General features: G+C 40.7%; 3 protein-coding genes across 7 annotated transcripts; 1 reads left to right on the forward strand and 2 right to left on the reverse strand.

Moving 5' to 3' along the window:
* Positions 1–412: 412 nt before the first annotated feature.
* Zn72D (Zinc-finger protein 72D) lies at positions 413–12,906 on the reverse strand. 5 transcript variants are annotated; one of them, XM_076123690.1, is made up of 20 exons: positions 12,754–12,906; positions 12,421–12,560; positions 10,855–11,033; positions 9,101–9,236; positions 8,718–8,811; positions 7,879–8,002; positions 7,555–7,813; positions 6,519–6,835; positions 6,180–6,299; positions 6,009–6,104; positions 5,751–5,939; positions 5,585–5,673; positions 4,764–4,983; positions 4,567–4,690; positions 3,640–3,734; positions 3,055–3,150; positions 2,836–2,988; positions 2,649–2,744; positions 2,425–2,533; positions 413–1,965 (listed from the first exon to the last, which is right to left on the reverse strand). In XM_076123690.1, exons 1-20 carry the CDS (start codon positions 12,804–12,806, stop codon positions 1,895–1,897), a joined length of 2,760 nt encoding a protein of 919 aa, XP_075979805.1. In that variant the 5' UTR covers positions 12,807–12,906; the 3' UTR covers positions 413–1,894. The 5 variants fall into 5 exon arrangements, with proteins under 5 accessions (XP_075979805.1, XP_075979804.1, XP_075979803.1 ...); XM_076123689.1 differs by having other exon boundaries at positions 10,855–11,036; XM_076123688.1 differs by having other exon boundaries at positions 9,101–9,224; positions 10,855–11,051.
* Positions 12,907–14,276: 1,370 nt separating this feature from the next.
* On the reverse strand, positions 14,277–15,105 carry LOC142978836 (immediate early response 3-interacting protein 1). The gene is made up of 3 exons (XM_076123426.1): positions 14,924–15,105; positions 14,672–14,773; positions 14,277–14,586 (listed from the first exon to the last, which is right to left on the reverse strand). The coding sequence occupies exons 1-3, from the start codon at positions 15,009–15,011 to the stop codon at positions 14,531–14,533; spliced, it is 246 nt and encodes an 81-aa protein (XP_075979541.1). The 5' UTR covers positions 15,012–15,105; the 3' UTR covers positions 14,277–14,530.
* Positions 15,106–15,374: 269 nt separating this feature from the next.
* On the forward strand, positions 15,375–20,605 carry Pbp49 (proximal sequence element A Pbp49). The gene is made up of 7 exons (XM_076123638.1): positions 15,375–15,743; positions 15,822–16,296; positions 16,431–16,665; positions 17,088–17,213; positions 17,735–17,890; positions 18,566–18,751; positions 19,274–20,605. The coding sequence occupies exons 1-7, from the start codon at positions 15,653–15,655 to the stop codon at positions 19,589–19,591; spliced, it is 1,587 nt and encodes a 528-aa protein (XP_075979753.1). The 5' UTR covers positions 15,375–15,652; the 3' UTR covers positions 19,592–20,605.
* Positions 20,606–21,451: the final 846 nt, after the last annotated feature.

A 21,451-nucleotide genomic window follows, 5' to 3' on the forward strand; every position in this document is an offset into this window, starting at 1 on the left:
AGACTAACACTTACACTAATTAATCATCAATCACGATTCACGACACACATGATTGAATTTTTTCAGTCATTATTCATTAGTCATGAATAAATAATATAATCTTAATGAATCATCAATCAAACTAAATTTTGCCCAACACTGTTATATAACTAAATTTGGGAGCTCATGTGTGTGAATTGAGGGACCCACTAAAAGCGATATGTCTTTTGAATTATGTCTTCACAAACTCTAATATCCACTTTACAAATAACTACACTTGCACTGTTATTAGTCACAAAAATAAAAATGGGCCCGCAGTACACACATACACGTCGCGTCGTATTCGTCGCTCACGCAGGACACCGTGTCATATAGAAACATTGACGGTTTGGGAATGGATCGGAAAGTTATAGGGAAATAAAAAACATTTCTAATTTTCGTCATTATTTTTATTGACATTAATCTCCAAAGTACAGTTTTAAAGAATAAAAATAAAAAACGTGGTTTCACAGAATCTAGTCTGAAATGGATATTTTATAATAATCTATCTAAATTTTACTGGGTTACTCTGATAACCCTACTTTAATAAATAAATATTAGATTATATCACACCGAATTTAAAATTTAGTATATAACTTGGTGCGATATGAATTTTAGACGTCAATATGTATTACAATATAAACAGTTCGTGCTTCACATAGTTACTGATTCATATAATATTATTAGTATGCTAACTGCATTACTCGTGAACAGCAACAAACATCTAATAACCGAACAACAAAGACTCGCGTTAATAAGGCATTAGTTATTGCGACACAGGGTGTTGACTAACTGTTAAATCATTTTATTCACACATTCGACTACACAACGTGTATATCGTCAAACATGTATGAGCTTACTATTAACTGTCCTTAACGCCTACAACACAATTTATTTCTTTTCTACATAACATAAACGAATGATTGACATAAGCCTGATCACACATTACAGAAAGATTCTAATTCAAAATCTGCTCATTTTAAATTCCTCGTTGAGGACAGGGCCAAAGCAAATTCTTTACACCAATTCTCGGCCTACCATACCTTGTATACTTTTATAAATTGCCATCTTTAGGGGCAGCGTATAATATACATACATGAAAAATATACACCTTACTAAACTAAGGAATATGGGGGGTACTCATATATATTAAAAATAAACTGCTATGTCGCAGGATAACGTACGGGTGCTCGTCGGCGGACACCCGTAAGGAACTAAATATGAATAAAGTCAAATACTGTAACACTGACGCACTTCTATATCGGCACTGCTCGGGGCGCGGACTGTCCGGCGCCCGGCACCAGGCCAGTCATGTTCATTAAAATCGCGACCCACTCTCTTTGACAATTCCTTCACAGCTTGCAGTACTCGTCACTCGACTATCCCTGTCTCCTCGCGTAACGCTAACACTACTTACATTATATAGAATAGACTCTAATCCTATCTAATATTAAACACTACTATAAACCGCGGCATTATATTTATGTGTACTAGTTAATATTTTGGACAGATCATCACCACGAGTTTGTGTGACCAAAAAAATAAATTTAGTGTAAATGATACACAGATTATACAAAATATCGGAGATTGATTTGCACACAGTAACTTAACGTAGAACGAGTCTAACGTACTCCCTCGCTATCTGGTGATATTCTATAACGCCACGTTCTAGGGGGTTATTGTTAATTATCAAATGTCAGACAAATGGTAGATTCAAATTCGTAAATGTCCTAAAACGTGTCGCTGTAGAAACGACGACTCTCTCTTGTAGCACACGACACAGTGACGAGAACAGACAGCGTGCGAGTGTGATACAAGTGAGAGGTGAGTAATGTGTAGTGTGTAGTGAGTGTGAGTATGTAATTTGTATGTGTTACTACTTTTTGGCGGCGGCGCTGTTTTCAGACGCGTCCATCTTCTCTTCCGTCTTAACCACTTTGCCTTCACCTGTAAATTAAAATACAGCAATAAATATATTTTTCTTTCTACTTTGTAGAGTTGTCATGTATGTACGTGTTGTCAGAGCGGTTGTTTACCTACAATAATAAATACACAATCTTCTTCCTACAGCATAACACAGAGGATCAGAGTGCCATGTCGTCAGCGAGTAGCGAGGCGCGGCACACTTCACTCAGCGCCAAATAACTCGGCACAGTCGCGAGCTCACCGCGCACTTAGCATCCCCTACGACTCGTCATCAAGTCTCATCATTTCCAAATTTCAATAAACCTCTGACATAACATACATTCTTTGTGGTGATTTGCTAATCCAAATTACCAAATTAAAGTACTCTACCCTACAGTGAAAAAAATACACGTTGACTTTGGTGGAACCTGTGCAATGTGCATACCACCCGTAAAATGATACCGGATTGTTGCAGGACTATAGGGATAAATAGCTAGTTACCGTTGGGGGTGTCGGCCTCGGTGTCAGTGTTGGAGCGCCTGCGCTTGCGGGGGAACTTCCACGCGCCCGTCGTGTGCTTCAGCTTGGGCAGCGGCTCCATGTCCAGCACCTGGAACGTCGCAACGTATTATTATTATCTGTCTCTCATACGATATGGAATCGAATGGATGGAAGGAACTAAGTTTTTGATTCAATATCGGTGGCTAACAAAAATCAGTAGTTACCTTGTGAATCTGTCTAAAGGCAATTTGTCTAAGGAATTGTTGCGCCGATGCGGTCAGATCTTCACGTTTCTGCGGCGGCAGATTGCCCAGAGCGTCCTGAAAAGTCGATAAAAACAGACAGTCAGGGGAAAGGAAATTAAAGAGTTATTAAAAATAACTCGCGAACGGGAGATGCGCCGGTACTCACGACGAGGTCCTTCTCGCAGGGGTCCCGCAGGCCGGGCCCGTGCTCCAGCAGCAGGCCGCCCGCCAGCGCCTCGCACACCCGGCGCAGCGCCTCGCCCGGCGACAGCGCCGCGCCCGCCGACTGCATCACGCCCGCCACCAGCAGCTCCATGGCCTGCGGACGAGCGGCTGTAGCGACTGTGGCGCCAGACACACACACACATCACAGGACGGTACTCACGTAGGGGTTGAGCGGCGTCCAGTTGGGGATGCGGCGGCAGAGGTCCCTCATGATGCGGATGATGATGACGCAGGACTGCAGCGTGGCGGCTCTAGCCTGCACAGTACGACGGCGTGAGCCCGCGTCGCCCGCGGCGGGGGGGGGACCCGGCCCGCCGCGAACGGACGCCATTTATTGCTCCCCTCTCGCGTTACGTTACACGGCTTACGGCTCGTCCGCCACAGAAGAAACGGAGCAATAAATGTGAACAGTGACAGATCACAAACTGCGTTTCCTATCGTGTATCCTCCCACGGTCGGCTACAGAGTGCGCGGAAACGCAGCTTCGGAGTAGGGAGCACTTGTAGCCACATGTTCATGGGAGTTAGCATTATCTCAACTTTTAAAATAAAATACTACTAATTTAGATGGAAAAATAAAAAATAAACATGTGACTAAAATATAATGTGCGCAATCCGGCGTCACACACGATATTATTAATGTCAGTGTGATAGATTTAGGTACGTCGGGTACTGTAGACGAGTGGTGAAGGGTCGTGTGCGAGGTGCCGGAGTGCGCACGGAGTGTAAATGTAGTGCGAATGTACCTGGAACCACTTGGCGTGCCGAAGGGCGGCCAACGCGTCCAAACACTTCTGGCGCGGGAGCACATCCTTGTCGTCTCGCTTTATGTCGCCACCGTCTAGCGACAACAACACAAAGGGTGTTTGACCATCAAAACATCGACGAAAACGGGGCAAACATCACTCGTACACCCTACTCAGCACTAAGGGGGGAGGCGCGCTACCGCGGGGGGCGAGATCTGAGGGGCCGACCGCGCCCCCGAGTAGCGTGCCGAGAACAAAATGGACACGTGTCCTGTTACGAAAGGTAAATTATTACTCTAACGATCTACGTAACGACCCAAAACACGTCCCCAATTTATTCAAATTATAAATAAGTTTGGCAATATCATAATGTTAGTCCTAATCGATCGGGCTCGATAGAAAATCTTAAATTAAAATAACAGTATAAATATATAAGAATAAATATAGGAAATTATGTTTGCTCCGTTTCAGTAGAATGATATACCACTGCGGAGTCAAGACGCACGTGATATATCGTGATAGATGATCAAAAATCCTTTTCTTCTCGCCGCATCTTACCCTACTCACACCTAAAAATAAGCATTCAACACAGTGCCCGGTGTGGGCGGTAAACTTTGAACAAATTATCTTTTTTTTCATCACACATTAGCAATGGAAAACAAAAATATACTCGTAAAATACATACACAAAAATATAAAATATTATACCACAGATTAGATAGTTTGTTCTGAGCGTTCCTCCGCACTGCTGCCGTAAATTGACGATTTCGACAACCAATTTCAACCGTCCGTCTTAGTATCGTCAGCGGTCTAAGTTTTGGCTAGAACAGCAAGATGGCCTCAAAAGATCAAAGCGAGAGTACAGAGAGGTGTTTAAGTGAAATTGGCGAGGTCGATAATCGTGGGGGCGGCGCGGCCCGGCACTGACCTGCGGGCTCGCGCATCACCGCCGACGTCAGCGACACCAGCACCTGCACCGCGCCGTCCGACACCTGCACGGCGCCCTCCGCCGGCAGCAGCTCCACCTTGTACTTGGGCTCGTCGCCGGGGCCCTGGGGGGGGGCGGCGGTCAGTGAGGGTCACGGTCACACACGTCACAGTCACACACACACCCACGACACGCACCTTGACCTTGGCGAGGTGCGCGGGCAGGTCGGCGGCCACGCGCTTGAGCAGCGTGATGGTGGGGCGGTCGTGGCACAGCACCACGAGGCGCACGTCGCGGTCGCCCTTGAGCAGCAGCCCCTTGGCCAGCAGCCCCACGCGCATCACGCCCTTCAGCGCCCGCGGGCTGGGCTCGGCGCCCGCCGCCGCGCTGGCCTCGCCCTCCGACACGAACGAGAACCTGCGACACGACACCAGTCACACACGCGACAGTACACAGCGCTCGGTGGAATGCGACTACGTTATTAAGTCTACTACTAAAACTACGTAACTAGGTATAGGTAATTATACAGGGCGTTCGGCGGGAGATATGATACTCGTTTCGTAAAATTGAACGGCCCGTACCGAGTGAATTTAATTAAAGACTATCGTTCCGTCCGCGTACTGTGATGCCCTATGAGATATCGATTCGAAGAGAAAATCTAAATCGGAACAGAGACCTACGTCGTTCGGACGAGACTGCCTAACGCCCTGTATATTTCGACTGACTAAATATTACTCTGTTTCCCTGAGAACCTTTCCTTTTTACTTAGCAGCTAATAAAACTGTTCCTCCGATCCATACCACTAACTACAGACATTAATCGGACTCGACGACGTAAGCGATCTAACTACATTATTTTTGAACTCACGCCTCATCCTGAATAATCATCGGTTCATCCTTATCGTTAACGGTTCGCCAAATAACGTTCCCACTGTATTAAAAACGTACCCAGAGTGCAAACCAAAAAATGAACAAAATATAAACATACGAAAGAAGGGGAATTTTACATTCGTACTCACAATTGGTTATCGCGACCGTCTTCTTTCCCTTCGGGTTTGTCATCCTTCTTGTCGTCCTGCTTGGCGGGAGCCTTCGCCGGAGTCTGTCCCTGCAGCACAAACGTCGTATAGAGCACGGCGGGAGCGAGCGTGTGGGGGTGGGGGGGAGGGGTGGAGCGGAGGGTACCTTGGGGCGCGCGTGGTCGGCGAGCGCGTCGGAGAGCGACTTGAGCGCCTTCTCGGTGTGCGACACGGCGCGCTGGATGTCCTGCAGCTGCAGCTCGGCGGGGTAGATCTCCGCGTGCTTGGCCAGCACGTGGCGGTCGTCCGACGTCTCGGGCCGCCGCCCCACGGGCCCGTACGGCATGCCCATGCCCTGCGGGGGACAGAGTTAGAGTTAGCGCCGGTCCGCACCGAGCCTGCGCCGAGCGCCGTAGATACGTACGTGGTGGTGGTGGTGCATCGGCGGCGGGACGGGGCCGCGACCCCACCACGGCTCCATGCCGCCCTCCCAGTACATGCGCTCCTCCTCCTCCATGCCCTGTCGAAACGGCGAAATTATAGTGCTCGTCTAGTGACGTTCGACGGAGACGTTTAGAACTGACTGTGAACGTACGTCGTGCATGCGTCTCCTCGCCCACAGCTCGTCCCTCACGAGCATGCGCTGCGCCTTAGCCTCGGCGAGCTTACGTTGGTGCATCGACGGCTTCACTTTCACCTCCAGATCTGGTTGTACCTACGCGATAAAGGATTCGTGAGCTCTCATTTAAAGCGATATGAAGTCGTTCGACAGAGATCGATTGCGTCCTCATGAGAAGTTGTAATCATACGGTGCACGGAACTCTTGGCGGCCGCGCACGGCCCCCAGGCTCGACGTGCACCTCAAACCTTTTACTAAGTAATCATTGGAAGGCGAGTGCGGGGCGAGTGCGTGATGACGTGGGGTGGCACGTACCTTCTTCTTGTACTGCAGGCGGTGGCGGCGGCCCTTCATGTGCATCTCCTTGGCGTTGGGGTCGTTGAACTTGCAGTCGCACAGCTTGCAGTTGAAGCTGAGCGCCTTGCCGTCGTCGCCGCGGATCTCCTCGATGTAGTCCTGCCCCACGGGCTGCACCTCGGGCTCGGCCTCGCCCTCGTCGTCCTTGTCGTCGCCCTCCTTGTCTTTCTCGCCTTGGAGTTGTTTTTGGTCTTTGGTAGACGAACTCGCGACTGTACTGAGCCCCCCGGACGCCACGAATGCTATCTTGGGCGTCCCGGCCACCGTCTTTTTGGCTGATAGATCGGAAAAGTCAAATTTTCTCACGTTACATTTAGTCACGAATCGACTAGCTTTATTTTGAGAGATAGGCCTTTTCTACAGGATTACGTGTCCAATTCGACATATTCAGAGTACAACGGTTTCGACGTTCATCATAAAAAAGGCCCACGAAACACACTCTACATATCTGTATTGGGTGCCATCATGTTAAACGTAGAGAAAATTTGACTGTTGCAAATCTAGAGGCCAACTTAACGCGCGCTTTTATACAGATATATGGCGTTGTGGCGGATGCGGGTGTCAGCACAGATGCGAGACATCTCACAAATATGTTCTCCGTACGAACGCGGCCGTACTTGGAGAGCATATCTGATACACATAAATAGAAGTATCTACAGTATGCGACCGTCTCACAGATCGCGTCGGTCGTAAAAGAACTATAGAAGCTACAGAAGAAATCAACATTACACTCGAGCGGTCTCGTTTTTATCGATAGATATAAAAAACAAACTAAATAATGCCGTAAACGTGATATCTTCGTCCAAGTATTTATTCGGACTGGACTCGAAGGGATCCGATTTATCGGTATAAAGTTACGCATAGGGGGAAAACTCAGCGAACAGCGCACGTAGCGAAGGACCTCTACGGTCAGTCCGCGACGGGGCGAGAGACGGCGCGGTGAATCGTATAAGGAAGAACGTAAGGAAGAGCGGCGGTCGGGGTGGGGCGGTACCTTGTCCGATCTTGGTGGGCTCGGTGGAGGGGATGGGCTTGCCCAGCATGGTGTGCAGCTTCACCACCTTCTGGTGCTTGATGCCGCGCACGTGCGCCGCGTAGGCGTCGGCGCCCGTGCACGTGACGTCACACAGCTCGCAGCGCAGCGCGCCGCCGCCCGCGCCGCGCGCCGCCGCCAGCACGGCGCCGGCCGCCGCCAGCTTCACGGCCGCCTCCTTCTTCTTGTGCTTCTGCCCCTCCAGGTGCTCCTTATACGTCTGCAACGAGCGCGCGTCAGTACCGCAGCACACCGGCCCCTCACTCACACACGCGCGACACTCACCTGCGGGCCGGCGCACGAGATGCGGCACACGTCGCAGTAGTGCAGCTGCTGCGCCTTCGGCGGCGGCTTGGGGCGCCGCGCCTGCCCCGCGCCTACCCCGCTCTTGTTGTAGTTCTTCCACCCGCTGAAACGGACCACTTATAGTTATCGACCGAATATAAATAATATCCTGTCCGATGTCGAATATGTTTAACGTTGATAAAAAAAAATTATTCACTATTTTATATGGGATTGGAAAAAGATTTCTACCGCTCGACCTGTTACCCTAAAATTAGAATAAAAATAAGGTACCACGCCTTCGGTAATAAGTTATATTACGTATTACGTTAAAAAGCAAGGCTGAAACCTAATTTTTCTATTAAGTAAATGGCCGGGTGACACGTAACATCTAAAAATAGTCTCATTTACATATTTCTAATGAAAACTATAATAAAAAGTCGCTATCTGTAACGGTTATGCACAAAGACGTGCTCGAAGTGCGATCTTTAACTTTCATGAACGCATTGACGTAAAGGGAACATTGTTATGTAGAGGTGACAAAACATCAATACAAAAGATTTTTGACAATACAGACAATATAACCTTTGAAAGAACTGACTCCAACATAAGGATATTACATTTCTAAACAAGAGAGACTGCATAAAAAACTAAGACACATAGAATCCAAATAGCTGACCAGACGGGATAACTCCAAGATAAGATTTGAGTTTGTCCAACAACGCGCAGATCTTCATGCTCTCATCAAAGTTATAACAAAGAGATGCGAATGTGCTATGCTAAATATAAGTATACACAGTCGACATAGAATAAGTGGTGTAAACAGTAACAATGGCACTTACGTTCCGCCGCCGGTTTTGTTCTGTTGAGCGACGTACATTGTCGCCGCGTTGTAGAGAGCCGTGTCGTACGCCGTGTTGCCTCTGTTTGTTGATTCTACAATGCAACACAATACATTTTAATTTTTGATATATATTTTTACTGAAAAAAATGTTTGTAAAAAGCATATTTATGCTAATTTAAACAGTTTATAAACTTCTAGATTGAACACACTTGAAATTAAGAGTATTCTCATCTACTTTGTCAAAAATTACAAATTAGATAATCCTTTACTTTTTTAAAAGACCTTTTTAAAATTGAGTGAAGTATGGAAAAAATGTTGATACGAGAATCGATTTGTAAAATGACAAGTTCGGGGAGCAAGTGTAAACGGTGGAGTACTCACGTTTAGCCGTCTGCGCCGCGGTGGCGGTGTAGGCCTGCGTGGAGTAGGACGTGGCCACGGTGGTGGCCGTGTACACGCCGCCGTACGCCGCCTTGGCGCCGCCGCCGCCCGCGCGCCCGCCGCCCTGCGGCCCGTACTGACATCTTTTTTATACTGACACTTTGACTACTCAGTGCGAAGCACTACGACACTGTCACCTAGCTAATGGCTAATATACTAACACTACGTTGAAATAATAAGATAATGTTCGAGTATTATTTCATGGGACCGAAAATAATTAATGACAACAAAAATAATATAAAGAACACCATTTGGTACGATCCTTACAAACTTTCCTTGCTCATTCACATTCATACGCCTTTTCATACCACCGATTACGAATATAGATATCGCTTACCATCTACTACTGCAGGAAAAATCACCCAAATTGAGCTAAAACCTGTCTAGGTCAACAATGGTTCGACAAACAGATTCTACAAGAATAGTTTAACCTGACCTTTAACAAACTTGACTTTTAATTTAAATCTATACTTATAAAATAATCACTTCAGAGTAGTGAAATGTGCATGATGTAAAGGAGAATACATAATATTATTATCCATAATTGATTTGTATGGCCGGACTGATACTTTACAACTCAGTTAAAAGATTTCAAAACAAGAATAGATCACCACTCAATTGCCTCAGTTGTGAGCCACCTACACTGCAATCATTATATGTGTATTTAACTCTACATCATTGTTTCTTGACTTATCTCTCTATAACAATTACACAATGAATTGTAGAACAGTAACCTGTGTAAAATAGTGTCCAATACCTGAACAAAGCGACTATTGATCATCACTTAACTTTTTAGAATATAAATATGCTGACTTGAATAAGTTATGAACTAGTTTTCCTCAGTTTTACAACCACTAAATATCTTTTTCTGTTTGACCAGAGAAGAAAACATACCTGAATTCTCTCAAAACATCTTAGAAATAGATCTCAAACATTGACTATTCTAAATAATATGAACCCACAAAATAATCGTAAAAGAAAACCATCAAAATGTAGAAATGAAACCAAACTTTTATATAAATAAACTCCAAGCATTGAGAGAAACAGGAACTAGATCTTTATTTGTTATTTGTGTATATTGGCAAGCGGCCAATGTACACAAATGTACTTTTTATGTACAATTGATGGCTTCCAGATCATTCATCCAGCACTTTGATGCCACAACATAATAAATAATGAGCCAAATATGAATGAATGGGGTTCTGAGTGAATATAAATGTGAGTATCACTTCATCAAACCAAATATTTTCATTGCAGATAAAGATTTGTTATGGAATCTTTCACTTTTATGTATGTTAGGCGTGAAATATTATCTCTGTGCTATGACATTATTAACTTTTATAAATACCCAATACAAACATTATAGATTGAGTTGTAAATTAAAAGAAGTTACTAGATTGTTGTTCACAAATAGCTTGAAATTTCTTTGAAAACATTCTACATGATTTGCAAACTATAATCCAATCTAGGAGAAAGCCAAATTGAAAACTGATTTTCTATTCAATAGTCTGGTATGGAGGGCTTAGAAGCAAAAAATCTAATCAAATTGAACTTACTCTAATAGTAGTATTATTGGCACTCAGTGAACTAACAGCTACTTTGTTTATCAGCTAACTTGATAGTCATAAAAAAGTGACCATTGTCACTCACCTAGCTACGAAAAATGTTAGGTGTAGGTATGTGCTACAACTGACCTGTGCATAAGTTGCAGGTGTAGAATACGCTGGTTTAGCAGTAGTTGCATCATATGTCGGCTGTGGTTGTGGAGGCGCCGCTGTGGGGTAGGCCGCGGCCGCCTGCTGGTAGTAGGCGCTCTTGCTGGCGTCGTAGGCCGAGGCCGCCGCCGCCGCCGCGTGGGCATGGGCGTGCGCCGCTGCTGGTAAAACCACACCTGTTAATAGATAGCCTACTTACAACCACTTCAATTGTAGGCTATATTCATTATTTTATGTGCAATATTGTCTCTCAGATCCACCATACGGAAATAGGGCCTCCGATCAGAGGAGAATCCCAACTTCCAACATTTATTATTTATCACAAATACATGTTTAGTAAAAAAAGTTATGACTTTGATTTATTTTTGTTACCTACTCAGTAGCATAAACAAGTTAAAAATCTATTTAAATCCAATGAATTTTGTAAAAAAAAAGTGGTTCAGCTTTTTAATATTGGGGGGAGGGGGCTCATCCAATGAATTTGCCACGGGCCTTGAACAGTTAGTTATGCCACTGGGTGGCTGCCATACAACAGACGTAATATTTTTAATGAATGCTAGAATGGGACAGAACCTTTAATGTGCAAGAATGGACACCTAGTCAGTGTCTATCTTTTTCTTTTCCTTTTGACAAAGTAAAATGTACTTTGGGCCAAACCTAAAAATCTTAAGAAATCTAATATTAGACTATAGGAGTATTTTGCAACTATATTAAGTTTCAAATTACTCAAATGTTTATAAAATTGCATTTAAAGAATTAACAGATACAACCACACAATTTGCATATCAAAGTGTCACAGTATCATATTCATAGGTACGCAACAATTAATATCAAATAACATCAAATCAGCTCTTTTGTTTAGTGATGAAATATATGAAAGCATTACATTGAATTATGCTGATATGAATAAATTTTTTGTAACAAAATAGTTTCAGACGTAACTAATTACCTACTTTGTTGAATCAAATAATGTATGAGTCAACATTATAACAAATAATGGTTCAGACAATTTTGAGTGTAATTGTCACAACTGTTATCTATAAACAGTAAATCATAGCAGTCAATCTGATAAAATATTAAAAAGAAACAGATGTATGAATAAATATATGTACATGATATGAGTTTGTATTATTTGTGGTAAACTAACAACTTGGATACCATATATACTCTACAATAGCTTTAGACTATTTCAAATGTCCTTAAAAAGCATTCAACCAACCCATTGTGTTTAACACACAAGTTTTTATTCCATCTATTCAGTCTGTTCAACCAACCATTCAGTGGTACAGTTATACATATATCTAGCAAATACACCAGTGAATACCAACAGGAAACCATTTGTTAACAACTGACCACCTAGGCGATCCATTATAGGTGACCATTCAGGATAATTCAATTACGCAAATCACTCTGGAGCAATATCGATTTACCAGTCTTCTACAGAGACAAAAAAATATCTCAAGTAGGTACATGACATGTTATGTAAACAAAATGCCAGAACCGACTATAGTATGAGCTGAATCATAAATGACGGGTTGCACATACCTTGAGTGGCGGCCGCGGCCTGGTACGCTGTGTCGTATCCTGTGGCGGCGGCACGTTGGGTTCCATAGGTAGCGGCCGTCGCCGCTGGTGCTACAGCGTACCCAGTCTGTCCGCCATAGGCTGCACTTGCCGTCGCCGCACTAAAAACGCGCCAAACTCACAATTTACGCAAAAAAACACAATTCATTGAAAACCTCACGATCAATACACATCAGACGCCATTTTGATTAGGACAAACATGAGCACAAGGCACATCGATCACACCTCTTTCATATTTCATCCATAACTTCCACTAGCTCAACATTTTCTTGAATTCAACGTTAGATGACTTACCCGTATTGGGTTCCTCCGTGAGTAAACCCGAAATAATTATTTGCTGCCATCATTTACCAATTTTCCGCGTCGAAACAACAGACGCTTCAAAGCGGAAAAGACCGGCGTTTTGTTAGTCTTTGACAAATATGGCCGCCGACTCATCGATCAGTGCTGCCAGTGACATGAAAAGAAAATAAAGAATTACCTATGGATCCTTTATTGAAACAGAAATGACATTATAATGAATAATTCGATTTATTTTATTTTCAAAAAACAAAAAGGGTCTTGTTTTGTAACGATTATGTTGAATGTTTAAGTAATACCTATGAAACAATTTTTAATCGAAATCAACACATTATAACATTTCGGAAAATTTCGAAAATTAAAAAAAAAAACATTTTACTTTAAATTAAGTTTGAAAAATGCAGCTATTAGGTTGGGGAAAAAGTCTTTTTGCATTATAGTATGTATGAACAAGTAATAAAATCTCTTTTTTAATTTTTATAGCAATAATGCAAATGGGATCATGTCCCTACCTACAAGTTGGCAAAAAGTTATCGAACAAAATTATGCATACATACTCTAGCTAAATGTAAATAAACGATATTAAAAAATGTTTTGAATTTTCTTGAAAATTGTGAAAAAACTAGAAAAGAAAGAATTTAAAAGAAAATCAAAATATTCTCAACTGGAGGTTCCAAACCCGCACTCAATTACCATACTTGCGGGATTTAGAGGATCGCTATATTTGCGGCATCTCGCATAAAAGACATATTATTTTTATATGAGGCATATAAATTGTGGGTCCCGGCTGTCATTAGGCACGTTAAATTGTGGGTCCCGGCTGTCATTAGGCACGTTAAATTGTGGGTCCCGGCTGTCATTTTCGAAGATCTTTGACAGTCGTTAACAGTAGTCAGAAGCTTGAAAGTCTGACAACCAGTCTTACCGAAGGGTATCGTGTTAATACCCAAGTAACTGGGTTGTGGAGGTCAGATAGGCAGTCGCTCCATGTAAAACACTGGTATCCAGCTGCATCCGGTGAGACTGGAAGCCGACTCCAACATAGTTTGGAACAAAGGCTAAGCGAATATATATATATATTCTCAAATCGATTAAGTTTTTTTATCGACATGAGATTGGCTCAAAAATATGTTGGTAATGTAGGTACCTACTTAACTTTGTGCATGAAATGATCAAGACTAACAGAATGAATGTTTAACTTGTTGATTTTAACAGTATTTTACAAATTTATAGGTGACTAGCCCTTAAATTAATTATGTTGAGAACATAATTAATTTAAAAAAGAGTGGCCAGGAGCTTCGTGCCAGCTCTTCTCATCGACCCTACCTTCCCAACTGGTGGTAAATTCACTCTCTCTATCATTGATTATCATAAGTGTCAGCACTTGACCTAAATGAATAAATGATTAGATTTCATTAAATTGCTGGGTACTCGCACATTATTTTCTCCAAATCTTATCACACAGTTTCTTATAACAATAGGTTTATATAATAAAATTATACAAGGAAACACTGTAGTTAGTATAAATTTTATTTATTTCTGATAGATAGAAAATGATGTATTAATGTTGACTTTTTTTGTTGTCTTGGAATAGGCTTAGTAGTCACCATAAATAACATTTTCTCATCCATATATTTTTAAAAAGTTGTTATATTCTTATAAGTAGGAATATTTATATAAGTTAACCAGCAATGTTGAGTTCATGTTGACTTTGTAGTGCTGTATGGTTGTTGTAAATAGAATTCTTCTGACACCTAAGTTCTTCAGCTTTTTATCCCAGTAATAATTTGAAAAATATTGTTAATATATTCAGGATAATCAGAGGAACTGCAAAAAAAAAATACAAAGTTAACACATCTAGTCCATAACAAGAAGGCCAATCTTATGATGCAGGAAACTTTAAGATACTTACTTCTAGTGACTGTTCTGATAGATCTGACTAAATTTAAGATCTGGAATTTAACTGAAGATTGGTCCTCAAATCCTTGATTTTGGCTGTTAGCTCCCCAGCCCACTAAAAAACAACATAATATCAAACAGGTTACATTATAATATAAAGTCAGTTACATTCTCGGATCTTAATTGAATTGAATTGAGTGTCTTTGAACCGAGGCGACGCAAGAAAGAATAATAGAGAATTTAAAATAAGCATAGGTTAACTTACTTTTTTGCATGAATCTTTCTTCGTGTAGAACACATACTGCATTTAGACAGAGCAAAGAAGCCTCAAACAGATTCCATAGGGTCAGCATATTGAGTAACAGTAACTTAACTATTATAACAAAAAATAATTTTCTTCTTAAACCTGCAGTTTGTTATGAGTCTGCTAGTTGACACTTGACAGTGACGTAAACATGACAAACAGGCAAATTTTACATGACATCGTTTCACTCCAATTTACGGAGCAAAGTTTACTTAAAAAGAGGTGAATAAAACTAATACTTTTATATTAAGGAGTGCAAGTGGAATTTGATAACAGTGAAATGTTTTTTTTGTTATAATAGCTGCACACCTTACCCAATTTTACTTTTTGACTAGGCGTTGTTTTTCCTGAACATCCGCCCACCCAATTTCCATTTCGCATCCGTAACAAGTACTGGTTCATCACTTCATGGTTGTCATTTGTCACAATATTGTCACTGTCACATTGTGTTTGGTTTGGGTTTGTCCATTCTGATTTCGTGTTTATCTGTTTGTATAAACTCTAAAAACATAAAATTGTCGCTTTTTGTACTTACAGTGCTTACAGTATTCATGGGATTTTTCAAGTTTTAGTTGAAGACGTTGTAAAAAAAGGAGTCGGGTGGCATAACACTTCATTTATTCAGGTTTTTTAAAGTGTAGCCTACCGTAACATATTAAATAAGGCGCCAGTATTTGATAAACTAAAGTTATGTCGGGAACAGAGAAAACACCGGCCGACAAAATAAATCTTACTATCGGAGACATGTGTAACCAGTTAATTAGGGAAATAGATTCTGGAGGTAAGTCCTGATAAAATATCTAGTACCTGGTCGGGCGCATTTCTTATGTTTAATATAATTAATGTTATACTATTTTAGGTGTCCAAAGATCGATAAATGAACAAGAATGTGCATTTCCTTCTTCTCCTACCGTAATAAAGAGTTTAAATATGGAAAATGTGAAAAGTGGAGTACTCAAGGTTGGAGAAAAATCAGGCTTAGACAGTACTGTTACGTATAAGTTAAACGATTGCAAACCTTCAACATCTTATGGATTGAATACAGACCCTAGAACAGATCCAGGAACTGAAGAGTTTGACCAAGAACCATTTAATAGAAAGCGTGTTAAGCTTTTCACAGCTGATACTGGACCTCAAATGTATGCTGCTAAAGGGAATCTTGTCACTAGGCCTATAATAACAAAGAACTTGCCCGAAGTGTTCCAATATTTACCAGTTTATGGTAAACCAGGTCCACATGCCAGCTTGCAGGAGTTCTACAGGAATAAAGTAAGAGAGTATGTTGGCTGTGATCTGAATGATGATGAATTTAAAGATTTGGAAACTTTTTGCAGGTACTCCTCCACCTATATTCAAATACAAAATATCCTTTATTTCATAAACTTTGTACAAAGCATTTGAAATATCCTGTAATTCCATTCAGACTTTCAAATTAATGTTAATAATATACTCATTAAACAAATTTCAGCCCAGATCTCCTAAAAACGGGTAGAGAGATAAAAATGCAAACAAATGTTCCTGTCATGGGTCTATTGCACTCCAACTTAATGCAGAGTAAGATTGTGAAGCCTGCCACACCCGGAGAGCCACCAAACTTGGTCATACTTAAGAAGAATAAGATCAGACTAGAAAATGATTCCAAGGGACTGTTCACTAAAAAGCTTAAGTATAGAGGAGTCAGGGTACTACAGTATTCACAAGAGGTTAGTGGTGTGGGTTTCTAAGAAATATACAATTTAAGAATACTGTTACTAAATTATTTGGTATTTTAATGAGTCAACTTTTTGATTTTGATCTTGATGGAAAAGATGTTCCCACACAGCAGTTATATAACACCATACAACATTGTGTAACATGATAATAAAATAATTTTATAACATTTTAAAACAAATTTGTTTAAAAACAAATGTTATAAGTCAGTTTCTAACACTATATAACTGCTGTGTGGGAGCACCCTAAATTGAATAAACAAAATACATTTCAATATTTCGCTGAGTCCAAATTAATTAGTACTTTATGTAGGGATTGACCAAGAAAGGCCTAGTAAATATAATTGGAGACACTGGCAGAAACACACATAGCTTATCAATATTCTTCAAAAACTGTATAGTTTTGTTTGTTGTAGGAAAATCCAGAGCCTCCAAAGAACAGTACTTCAGAGCCTGATGTAGACTTGGAGCCAGGCACGGACATCCTCTACAGAGTGAGGATCTATAGGCCATACACATATAATATGGCAAAAGACAGATTTGTAAGTGTATTATACTTTTACATTGTCATAATTCATGTGATTCTATAAGGTTTTACATTTCACTATATTTTGTTATGATTCAAATATTGTACCTTTTTTACGAGGTTTGTTTTTGTGATACTAATCCTCGTAACACCTCAAGCAAAGCTACAAGGCTTGTGTAAGGAATGAGAATGATGTTGTAATCATAAATGGGTATTATTGCAACTGTAACTTCTCGCAAGTCTGATCCTTAGTTGTTAGGCTACAGCAGCCTAAAATTGGGTTGACATTAACACTAGAGCTTTCTCACAATCGCTTCAACCGACAACTTTATGGGTGCATTCAATTTATCATGTCCAGGCCGAAATTGAAACTATTGTGCCTTTAAAAAGCAATTGAATGTTTAATGTATAATAGAATACGGGAATTAACGCGAACACGCATTTTACCTTAAAATGCCTAACGTTTCGGCGCAGGTCGCACTCGTCGTGGTCGAAGGCTGACTCAATTTTAAGTTACAATTGCATGTTGTTGGGCAGACGCGGTCTCGCCACTCGGTGTACTGCTGCGACGTGCTGCTGACGGGGCGGCACCGGCTGTCGGCGCTGCGCGACCGCATCGTGTGTCACAACGACTTCGACCTGCGCGTCGATGTCTCCGAGAACCCCGATGTGCTGCCCACTACTACTGCTAAGGTATCTATATCAATACTGTCTGTCTGTCTGTTACTCAATGACGCTTAAACAACGGAACCAATTTGCATGAAATTTCAGCTATTCTAATGCATTTCAGCTATTATTTGCATGAAATTTGGTATAGAGATATTTTGTTACCCGAGAAAGGACATAGGCTACTTTTTACCCCGGGAAAATGACGCATTCCTATGGGAATATTCGGGTGGTGGACGAAGTCGCGGGTAAAAGCTAGTACATACATATACCCACTGGAAATATTAACTTATGGATTAAAATAGATATGCCATTTTTGTTAGGCATTGTTGTACGACTTCTAGGCGATTGACTCTTGCCAGAATAAGGAAGCGATTAGGCCTTAAGTCCATCACGCTGGCCAAGTGAGGGTTTGGCCTTTCGCATTCTTTACGATGTTTTTCTTTGTATTTAGATTGATCGATTTTAATAAACATTAGAATAGCTGAAATGCAGATAAAAAGATGATTGGAAAAACTGTAAAAATGTATCCAAGTTCAAACACAATTAAAACAATTTTATCCATTTTCTATAAATAATTACCAGCAAAATCATACTTTAACATAATTATAATAACCAAAATGCAAGCATAATACAAATACAGAGATTCTGATTGTTTTTCTTCCATTTTTTTAACAATATATTGGTAATATAAACTTGCAGGAGGTGTTTCCGTCAGGGTTTCTGTTCATAAACAACGTGTTCTACGTGGACACGCGCGAAGGTTGCATCGACTACAGCGAGCCCATACGCAAGTGGGCGCGGGAGAGGAAGAAAGGCAACTTTCCTAAAATGGACATGTGTCAAGTGAGGCTCGATGAACTTGTGCTAAAGTTGGGATACCCTGAGGTTAGTAGTTCCCGATTTTTCTTATGAATGATTTTCGACTTTGTCGCCCAGTGTTTATGGTTGATATCTGAATAACATGAATACCTAAAATAGCAAAGTACCTTACCAACGAAAAATATGTTTTGCTTATTTTGAGGGCTATTATTTAAACACTTTGTACATAAGCCTAGTATTCGTTTGTCGTTAAGTATCACGTTTTCTTTACTAATATTTTAATACATTTGTTATCTATTTTTGACACTGTGAGTGACCATTGCTCAACAATCATTATTCTAGCTAGGTGTACTCACGACCAGTAATAAAAAACTGTAAAAATTTTTGCAGTCTTATCCGCGAGAGACTATACTCTAACCCTCTTATTCATAAACACACTATAAATTTTTTTTAGTTAAAAAGCTGCTATAATATGTGTTCTCTCTTTCATATCGCTAAGGAGTGAAAGAAACAAAACACTTTTTAAGCCTTTTATAACTTCATATATTTTTATGTATAAGAGGGCTAATCTAAACTCTGTCTTTCCAGGTATACGTCCACCAAGGCAACTGCGAGCACGTGTTCGTATTCTCAGAAGTCCGTCTTTTACACGCGAGTGACCCGCTCCGTTTCTCCAACTACCCATGTTCAACCTCCATAGCTCAAAATCAAACAGTCTACTGTACCACCTGTGCGGAGTTCAGTGCCAAATGGATCGTGGTCGGCAGTGACAGGGTTCCTTTTGACCCTGGTTTCTTCTGCGATACATGCTTTAAACAGTACATGTATATAGATGGAAAGAAGATTGGTAATTTCAAGGCTTACCGTTACAGAGGGAACGCGTTAAATGTGCTTAAACCTCAGTGATGTAGGAAGAGATATCAGTAGACTGGGAGTGATACTAAGTGAGTTTGGAATAGTATGACTGAAACAGTGACACATTGAGAGGGAATGATTATTAAAAAGACACAGCAACAGTGTTTTAATGAGAAACATTTAATGATAAAGAAGTGATAGGACTAAAACAACAGAAAAAAATAACTATGTATAGTGTGATTAACATATCGTCGTTTAAGTTCTATTACCACGTAAAGGTGCTCCCACACAGCAGTTAAATAACGTTAAACAACAATTTGTAACACGATAACAAAACGATTTAATTAAATTTTAAAACAAATTTGTTTAAAAACAAATGTTATAAGTCAGTTTCTAACGTTATATAACTGCTGTGTGGGAGCACCTTAAGACATTTTTAGCAACTTTTTAGGAGAAATTTCAATTTCGACTTTCGATTATCTAGCCAATGACATCAAAATGTCAAAACTGTCAAAAAAATACTTACGCGATAGAATAGTTATGTAGATCTCATGTGACTATACAATAAGTGTGGAAATATAGCTAGGCGATGTGTAACTGCTTAAGCATGCATCTGTTAACCGCTTCAAATATAACCATTGTGATATTATAGGTAATAAGAATGTAATGTACATAAACTACGTAATAAGGACAGCCAAACTAGTATATACTGTAAATATAAATACGATGTAAATTTCGTATGCTTGTATACTTATTCATTTAGTTTGTGGAAAACCAAAGATACCTAAATAAAAGCACGTTCTATTTTATTCTTGTAATAAAAATAATAGTTTTGATGCAGCAAACGTTGATAGTGTTTTTTTATCATAATATTTCGCCTTTACGTGTTAGCAAATAACATAATAATGAATATGTAGAATGCTATCTAAAAGTATGCACTTTTTGTGAATTGATTCTTAATAAAAATGGTTTCAAATCTATTACGATTTTCCCTTCCATTACTCCTGTTATGGCTAAACAAATCAAGTATCAGGCTTTTCAAAATATATTTGAGGAACTAATAAAAGGATACAAATTATTTTGAAGTTTAATTTATATTTCTTTACTTTAGCTAATTGACGACCAAAAGAGCTTTTATCAAGTTCCTATCAGATTTTAATGAAGACTAAGTATATCCCTACGAATTTCCCTATGTCTAACCACGCGGGCAGAGTCAGGCAGAACTAGCGATCGATAAGTATATATTTCATCAAATAAACACGACCTTCCTTTGCGTTTGCGCAGTCGGATAAAAATACTAACCTGTTATAAAGTATGACGTGAGTTCGCGTGTAGTTGTTCATTGATATATTTATGTGTATCAGTGTATCAGCTGATTGCTCCGTGATGCTCCATCAGCGGCGCCAGCATTCTTACCTTGTTTATGGAATAAATACATTATCTTAACTCGCACGTTACGATTCGTGATGCAACCGATTGTTGTTGTAAGAAAAACGCAGATAATAGGAATATCTATCATGCGTGATAGTGTTCACAATCAAAAGACATAAGGAGGAGCCCCGCGAAGCGGGGCTCCGGCGACATCTCGATATCATCAAGTGAATATAGGTAAAAGTTCGATATAAAAGAATTGTTCGGACTTTTACCATTGCGAGTTGGTAAATCTTAGGTTATACCGGAAAATCTTAGGATTTACCACCGTTCGGGCTTTTACAGTAACATTTAGACATCAACAAGCAGAGAAAGTAATAGAAAATACGAATATGATGTCCCTACAGTCAACAAGAAACAATTAGGTAATTTTGGATTGCAAAAAAATATGTACCCGGGTTAAATTAGTCTGACGTGCCGAAAAGCATGGCGATTCAACTCATTTAACCACAGAGCGCCACATAGGCAGTCAAATGCATG

The sequence above is a fragment of the Anticarsia gemmatalis genome, chromosome 15 (genome assembly GCF_050436995.1).
Source record: "Anticarsia gemmatalis isolate Benzon Research Colony breed Stoneville strain chromosome 15, ilAntGemm2 primary, whole genome shotgun sequence".
In the NCBI taxonomy this organism is placed as follows: Eukaryota; Metazoa; Arthropoda; class Insecta; order Lepidoptera; family Erebidae; genus Anticarsia; species Anticarsia gemmatalis.

Excerpts from the sequence above, each read along its gene's own strand:
- Pbp49 (XM_076123638.1), top strand. The coding sequence starts at position 15,653 with ATGTCGGGAACAGAGAAAACACCGGCCGACAAAATAAATCTTACTATC. Across the intron at positions 16,297-16,430 it reads GATTTGGAAACTTTTTGCAG|CCCAGATCTCCTAAAAACGG; the intron begins GTACTCCTCCAC and ends AACAAATTTCAG. Across the intron at positions 18,752-19,273 it reads TAAAGTTGGGATACCCTGAG|GTATACGTCCACCAAGGCAA; the intron begins GTTAGTAGTTCC and ends CTGTCTTTCCAG.
- LOC142978836 (XM_076123426.1), bottom strand. The coding sequence starts at position 15,011 with ATGCTGACCCTATGGAATCTGTTTGAGGCTTCTTTGCTCTGTCTAAAT. Across the intron at positions 14,774-14,923 it reads AGAAAGATTCATGCAAAAAA|TGGGCTGGGGAGCTAACAGC; the intron begins GTAAGTTAACCT and ends GTTGTTTTTTAG. Across the intron at positions 14,587-14,671 it reads TATCAGAACAGTCACTAGAA|TTCCTCTGATTATCCTGAAT; the intron begins GTAAGTATCTTA and ends TTTTTTTTGCAG.
- Zn72D (XM_076123687.1), bottom strand. The coding sequence starts at position 12,806 with ATGATGGCAGCAAATAATTATTTCGGGTTTACTCACGGAGGAACCCAA. Across the intron at positions 12,561-12,753 it reads CACGGAGGAACCCAATACGG|TGCGGCGACGGCAAGTGCAG; the intron begins GTAAGTCATCTA and ends GCGCGTTTTTAG. Across the intron at positions 7,814-7,878 it reads TCTCGTGCGCCGGCCCGCAG|ACGTATAAGGAGCACCTGGA; the intron begins GTGAGTGTCGCG and ends CGCTCGTTGCAG.